The 7500-nt window shown below is 38.8% G+C and overlaps 3 protein-coding genes and 1 pseudogene across 3 annotated transcripts in view; all 4 read left to right on the forward strand.

The window, feature by feature from the left end:
• Window positions 1-7500, forward strand: part of PIG-F (phosphatidylinositol glycan anchor biosynthesis class F) — an 8966-nt gene that overhangs the window by 527 nt on the left and 939 nt on the right. Inside the window, exons 2-5 of the mRNA XM_043011821.2 lie at window positions 4172-4263; window positions 4402-4506; window positions 4739-4841; window positions 5593-7500. The exon at window positions 5593-7500 is cut by the window's right edge and continues 939 nt beyond it. Of these exons, the coding sequence (XP_042867755.2) occupies window positions 4172-4263; window positions 4402-4506; window positions 4739-4841; window positions 5593-5709 (417 nt within the window). The 3' untranslated portion in view covers window positions 5710-7500. The remainder of the gene's footprint in view (window positions 1-4171; window positions 4264-4401; window positions 4507-4738; window positions 4842-5592) is intronic.
• On the forward strand, window positions 5885-6106 carry LOC147467731 (uncharacterized; annotated as a pseudogene).
• On the forward strand, window positions 6166-6384 carry LOC147467732 (serine palmitoyltransferase small subunit A-like). Its single transcript, XM_086530951.1, has one exon. The coding sequence runs from the start codon at window positions 6166-6168 to the stop codon at window positions 6382-6384; it is 219 nt and encodes a 72-aa protein (XP_086387077.1).
• The window catches only part of LOC122250417 (uncharacterized), a 1786-nt gene continuing 939 nt past the window's right edge, over window positions 6654-7500 (forward strand). Inside the window, exon 1 of the mRNA XM_043011809.2 lies at window positions 6654-7500. This exon is cut by the window's right edge and continues 939 nt beyond it. Within this exon, the coding sequence (XP_042867743.2) occupies window positions 6654-7500 (847 nt within the window).

A 7500-nucleotide genomic window follows, 5' to 3' on the forward strand; every position in this document is an offset into this window, starting at 1 on the left:
ACATGGTTTTAAGGGATGTGCAGAGTAGGTTATGATGCAATGCTAAATGATGTATTTTTTTTTATGAAAGTTGTAAGGCTTGAAGAAATCGTAGTTGATAGGTATTGGTTAAGTTTTGTACATCCATAGAGAAACAAGGAAAATAGTTTTTATGGTAAATTTTCCGAATAACGCCGCGTCGCTAAATACCACAAAAGTGGTATTGATGGATTCCTCTCAACCTCTACTATTCATATATAGTGAAATTAATGAGCGTTTGTACCCCTGAAGCCCACAATCTGGGTCCCGATAGTAGGGGAGGGTATGAAGTAGATCAGGGAAATTGCGGGGTAAAATATGAATTCCGGCCATATTTCGTATGCAAAATCTTAACCAATTACCTACCTAACTTTGCTTAGGTTTGAAGTTTGCCCTAGCCAAGGGGGGGCTTCGCCCCCCCCTGGACCTCCCCCTGGACCCCCCCCTTTTTAAGGCACTTCGTGCTACCTCGTGCTACTTCGGTATCACGAAAACCTTAACCCAACTACCTACCTCCCTTTCCCTAGTTTTGAAGTCAGCCTTTGCGAAGAGGGAGCTATGCCCCCCTGTGGATCTCCCCTATTCAGGGCACTTCGTGATACTTATGATGCATAATTAGTCCTGTAGATGAAAATGCTGCGACACGGATAACCCTCACACTGCGCCATGATGACAGCAACTGAGTCTTCGTCTCATATATTCCTCAGGATAGGAAACTAGGACCGATGATGACGCGACCACTCAATAGAGGGCACTATAATTATACTGTAAATAATGGGGAATATTGCGCCATCTGTTGAGAGAACATAACAGCACATGCAGGTAATTCCTTGGGGGTTTCCAGTCCACAGCTTGCTACTATCCGTAAATACGTAAACACAGCCATGTTTGAATTTCAGGGCGAGGATGGTGGACTCGGGATATCTTGCCCAAGGTATGTTGCACGAAGTGCCCTAAAAAGGGGGGGTCCAGGGGGGGGGGCGAAGCCCCCCTTTGGCTAGGGATTAATTCAAAACTAGGCAAAGTTAGGTAGGTCATTGGGTTAAGATTTTGCAAGCGAAATATGCCCCGAAGTAGGACGAGGTAGCACGAAGTGCCTTTAAAAAAGAGACCCAGATTGTGGGCTTCAGGGGTGCAAGCGCTCATTAATTTCACTATATATGAATAGTAGAGGTTGAGAGGAATCCATCGATACCACTTTTGTGGTATTTCGTAACGCGGCGTTATTCGGAAAATTTACCGTTTTTATAGTCAATAGAAGGAAAACTATATGACAGTTTCCATTCAAAACACTTCCTCTGTAAATTATTGATAAAGGAGTTATTCAGCAGGTTTGACGCACAAATGACACTTATCTAAAGTCACTCACAATGTTAACAGTATGATGTCAAGCTTACACTAAATGCGTAACTCATTTCTGCTGTATGTATACTAGTTTGTGTTACAATGCAATCGTAAAAAAATATTAATTTCAGATGAAAGTGTCTTTCCTTTCACAATTATATATTTTGTCCTTTTTCAAGAAATTAATTTTTAAAAACAATTTTTATTATTTTTTTTAACCCTATGACGACGGTGCGTCACACCCGTGTGACACAGCCAAACTCCCGATGCCGGGGCGTCAAGCCAGTATGACGATTTTAATGCAATATTGCAATCGCCAGGCATTGGGGTCTTCGCGTAGCGAGTGCCCCGTCGGGAAAGGGTTAAGAATCATTTATGATAAACTGTGGATGTGTGTATTTGCACTGGGCGATTTGACAGTTCCTTGGCTATCATTCCTTGAGGGGTGCTGTTGAGAATAACTTTTTCATTGTTGTCAATTATTGGCCATTCACCAAACAGCATTGTGGCAAAAATTGGATAAATGATATCAAGAGCCCATTAACCCAATGACGACAGGGTGTCACACCCGTGTGACACGGCAAAGTGCCTGATGACAGGGCAACACACCAGTGTGACGTCCCCGAGGCGATATTACTTAGGCGCGGCATAGGGTGTTGTCAGTACTCACCAGTGATTACCATGGCCTCCACCATGTATAGTTTGTCAAAACAGATGTTGGACTGCCAACATGTTTGTCAGTAAATTGCCATAGAGGTTTTAAGTCGTATCTTGCCAGAATATACATGATGGAGATTTTATGGTCTTTGCCAGAGAACCAAAGGCATGGAGGACATTGGCAGATGTGGGGATGCAATACTACAATTTAATTTGGCTCAAATTGGAAACATCAGTATCAATAGACAGTATGAATTATGAACATGCCATTATCATTCATTATTGTGCACTAACCATCCCTTTAAAAATAATCTTGATCATTAGAAATTGAGGGCATGTAGAATCATTAAACCCATTGCGGTTGGGTGTCATTACATACATGTCGGCACCAATTAGGCCTAAAAGACAGGAATCAGTGCATGCATGATGCGACATTGGGATGTGTTCACAGTTGAAGTGCGCACACAGTCGTGAAGTATTATGTCTGTAACGGCGCTAGTTCCAGTGCTACAGGGTTCCAAAGTCAGCCTAAACCCGCATTTTATGATGGATTTATGGAAAAATATTGTTTGGGCTAGTCTGTGCTTACCCAGAGGGCTGAGGAAACCCTTTCCGTCCCTCTAATTTTTAGCCAGTGCCGCTAGTGTCATTGGCTGCCCGTCCTGACATCCAGCTAGGATGCGCCCCGTCTGCAATGGGTTAAGGAAATGAAAATCTTTGAGTGGCACTAGATTTCTGTAATTTTACATAATTAGGAAATCCTGTATTTGAAAATTGAGTCAAAATGAAATTGATTTCTCGTTTTTATTCTGCTAATAGGCAGTCATAAACACTGGGTTATTGTTCATTGGTTAAAAACGTTTAGCAAAATATTTAGATAAATGTTATAAATGAGAAATGACAGCTATTGATACCAGAATGTTAGTGACCTCTCTGGGATAGATACTGTTAATAGTGTTATTCAGTGATATGTTTCAAAAGCACCATTATAATTATAAGGAAAAAAAATATATCACATTGTCCAGTGACAAATCAACTATATCTCTTGATGCTTTTTTTTTCTTCTTCTTCTTACAAAGATGTCCATTTAATGTTTGTTAGTATAGTCAATATGTTTAAATGGCAACTCTTGCGAAATATAGAATTTGTTTTATCTTTTGAGAAATATATGAGTTATATGGAAAGAGAATGCAGAGAAAACAGGTTGATTCATGTTTCTGAAAAGAAAGTTTTATTTTAGATTTGTTTTCATATTGTTTTATGGCATTGAACCCCACAATTTCCCACATCTTCAAAGCCTAAAATACAGGCATAGTAAAATCAAATTTAGGTTTATTCTCCATTTCTGTGTTGAATGCTGATATTCTCCAGCCAGTAATATCTATTGGAAATATGAGTTATAGTTCATACATAGACTAAGAGATCCAATTATCAGAAATTGTTCTAAATATTCCAACCCTATATAGTGAAACAAATGAAGGAATTTATATTTTTAGTGAGTGAGTGAGTGAGTGAGTGAGTGAGTGAGTGAGTGAGTGAGTGAGTGAGTGAGTGAGTGAGTGAGTGAGTGAGTGAGTGAGTGAGTGAGTGAGTGAGTGAGTGAGTGAGTGAGTGAGTGAGTGAGTGAGTGAGTGAGTGAGTGAGTGAGTGAGTGAGTGAGTGAGTGAGTGAGTGAAGTGGCAGTATGTTGGCTGCCTCACTATTGCAAAAAAGTGAGTTGGTATCAAACCCATCTATCATTTTTTGTTTTGCTTTATTAACTTTTGCTTAGTATTTTGGTCAATTCCAGTGTAAATAGGGAATTAATTCTAGGAACTAGTGAAAAATATACATTTTGTAAGGCAAGTAAAGAATGATGTACCAAGGTTGTTCAGCTCATCCCATAAAGTATTGAAATTCAGCACATGAATTTTGCTGTTATGGTATATAATAAGAACCTGTCATCTGCATTGGAGAAAAAAATAACAAAAGTTTGTGTGCTAGGAAAAGAGAAATCTTTATCTTTTTTCTTTATTTTATTTCATTAATTTTCTTTAAATATGTAAAGAGTATGTTTTTTGCTGGATTACCTTAATAAGAGATGACTGTTATCATGTCAACGACAATAAACGAGTTTGGGGGAATTTCTAACATTTTTTGGTTATAATTCCAGCTTGTAGATTTCTTCTTGGTGGTGATTCTGAGCGTCTTCAGCGTGTGTCTCACGCATGTAGTGACTGTGCTGTATGGAGCATATTTAATTGAGTAAGTATTTACACGCATATTTTGTTTTAAGTTGTAAGATATTGTATCAAGTAATTTCAATTTTTTATCTTCAGTTTTGCATTAAGATTTGGTTGACCGAGCCACACATCATGCTAATTTGTATATAAATTTTTTCAGGAACATTGAGGAGACCTTCACCTTCAGCACACTAGTTGCATCCCTAGCCTTCATCAGGCCGCTTGTTACCCTGGGTCCTGGGGCTCTTAGTGTTATTATTGAAAGGTTTGTTCATTGTTTCTTTATGGTTCTGTGGTGTCTTTTTCTTTGAAGAAGCTAAACTTTGAGCATTGCTGTTAATTTTGTTTTCTGAATTATATTTTGAAAAATAGGTGGTATTTTGCTAAACCGTAGATTTTAAGTACAGCAATATTAATTTTATATTTTGGTTGATTTTTCCGAGAGAAAGGTACTAATTTCGCAAATGATATTAAGACTAGAAAATTATTTATTACAGAGCAAGTTTTGAGGAAGAACCTGAACTCCAGTGTCTGACGGCACTTTTGGGCGCTTGGTTCGGTGCGTTGCCTATTCCATTGGATTGGGACACACCTTGGCAGGTCTGTGTTTATCTAAGGCTGTGAATGTTGTGTTTAGTTTGTAGTAAAGAAAAATATGAAATTGTTATGTTGTCGAGATGTTAGCAGAGTTTATTCTGTATTTTATAAGGAAGCAAATAATAGCTATTTGATGATGGTAGCAGTTACTTGCAATGCTGAAATGACTCTGTTGGAAAATTGTGTCATGGTTTCTTATTTCTTGCATGAAAAAGTGCTCTTATGTATCATTAACCCATTCAAGCTGGGGAATTATATTTACCGAATGTTGCACCCACCGGATGAATAACAAACGCAAGATCTCTCTCAGTGTCATGCTGCACTGTTCGTCTCAGAGCACTTTTTGCCTGCCTGAGTCAATGGGGTAATAGTTAGAGGTTTTTGTATTTATTCACATTATTTTCTATACAAATGGAGGATGTGAAACATGTTTTGAGGGAGAGAAAATGTAGGATAGGATGTCATGACTTTACATTATGTCACCAGATGCAAATGGGTTAATTTAGTTCATTTAGTAAGTAAGTAAGAGATGTAGAAGAGGTATGAATAAGATGCAGTATCACACAAATCAAGAGATGTAATTTTATTTATATTTTCATCATAATTACATGTTTTGATGATATCTCTTGGGATATCTTTTCTATAATTCTATCTTAATGGGACTAACTCAATTAATTAGTTATAATTTGTACGTCCTGTGATGCCAAGGTCTGGAATCTTCTCTGTAGATTAGCTGGTATTTTCTTCTTCGCAGGTTTGGCCCTTGACGTGCAGCATTGGGGCAGTAATTGGAGAAATCGGAGCCTCGGCCTACTTGCTGTCGAGACTGTACAGGGTGGTAGACTCCCGGAAGAAGAATAAGTCTACTTAATTACTTTATCAGAAATTGGTTTATTATTGCTGCCAATTATACCATAGATAGATTGGAGACATTATTTACGCTAGAGAAAATATTTTTATTTTTACTTCTTAGTTTATTTACTAAATAAGTAGTAATTGTTATCATGCTGTAAAGTTTTTTTTTGATTCTTAAACAAACATTTCCCATGAACAGTGTGAGTAAGGATTGCCAAGAGCTAAAATCACTGTACGACAATTGTTTCAACCAGTGGTACAGCGAGAAGTTCCTACGAGGAGTTTTAGATGACTCCACTTGTGAGCCGGTGTTCAAGCAGTACCAAAGCTGTGTCCAAGAAGCTCTGAAGAAGCTGAAAATTGAGATTCCCAAAATTGAGGAAATTCCCCCCGAAGAGAAGCCAAAGGAGTAGGTTGCTCCGCGTTGCTACTTTTTCCCGTCAAGAGAGGTGAACAAAGTGACATCGGTAAAATGTTCGAATCAATCCGTAAATACGTTTCCAACTGTTACCGCCGCTACGAACTGAACACAGCCTTGTACATGCTTGAACCCAACGAGAAAATGGCTATGAATGCTTTCTTCCTGTCGATTTTCGGACTTATTACTTACTCCTCCTACGCGTATCTGCCTCACTATACTTCAACCATGCTGGCTTTCTTTGGTGTTATTGATATCGAGGAAGGATCCTAAGTTTGATTTCATTGGTATAGACTGTGTTGCTATGTTATAAGATATTCCACAATTTCAGTATTTTGTGTCAGTTTTGTGTATATTTTGTGAATCTGTCTGATTCCTTTGTTGTTTTGTTGTGCTTTGTTTATAGTTCCTTTTGCTGTTTTTAGAAGAGATCAAAGAAGTTTACTTTAAAGGTTTACTGTAGTGAAATCTCAGATTTTTAGAATATCAATCTAAAGTTGTGTTATTTCTTCTTTTTTTTATAACATTTTTGTGTTTTAACAATGGCTGCTCAACCCAAGCCAGTAAAGATCTTGACTGAACATCAGCAGCGTAAATCCATCAAAGGATTGAAAAAGAAGAAGTCAGTTGTGAAAAATACACTTGAAAGTCCATTTTCTCTTGATTGGCCATCGATTAGTGGAGCGCACTACACTTCCATTGGGAACTTGTTAAGGGAAAGTTGCTCTGGCCTGAAAGCCATGAATAAGCCCCCATGGAAAGAGTTGCAGAAGTTCAAGAAAGAAGAGAGAAAACGCTTCCTAGAAGAATACCAGAGGAAGTTCGTTGAAAATGTTGATGGAGAAGCAAGCCAGAGAAACAAGGAGAGGGAGGAAGCTCTGTCACACCTGATTTTAGGATACAATGCAGTCATGAGAGCATTGGAGAGAGACGAGACTGTTGCAGTCTTGGCCAAGAGAAACGTACAGCCAGGGTTTCTGATCAAGACCTTCCTTCCTGGGTGTGCTAACAAGGGTGTCCCGCTCGTTGCACTCTACGGACTAGATACCATTCTCCAGAGCGAAGAGACGCTGGGTATTGGTCATCACTGTATGGTCTTGGGACTTAAACCATCGGTGAAAGAGCCTTCCTGTAGGTTTAATCAGTTGTACGTTGAAATGTGTAAGGCTGTTCAACTTGATGAATGTCGCATGGAGGACGATGATGATGATGATGCTAACGGTGAAAATGAAGTAGAAGATGAGGAGGAAGAAATGGAAACGGAGGACAAGGAGAATAATAAGGAAAATAAGGCCATTGCTCCAGCCCAGTATCCACTCACAGAAGAACAAGTCCAGTCATATTACCTGAAGCGAAGTAACAAGAAGGAAAGGATGTTCATTCCAGGGC

The sequence above is a fragment of the Penaeus japonicus genome, unplaced genomic scaffold (assembly GCF_977035675.1).
Source record: "Penaeus japonicus unplaced genomic scaffold, GWHDUDI00000001_assembly GWHDUDI00000034, whole genome shotgun sequence".
Taxonomy (NCBI): domain Eukaryota; kingdom Metazoa; phylum Arthropoda; class Malacostraca; order Decapoda; family Penaeidae; genus Penaeus; species Penaeus japonicus.

Excerpts from the sequence above, each read along its gene's own strand:
- LOC147467732 (XM_086530951.1), top strand. The coding sequence starts at position 6,166 with ATGTTCGAATCAATCCGTAAATACGTTTCCAACTGTTACCGCCGCTAC.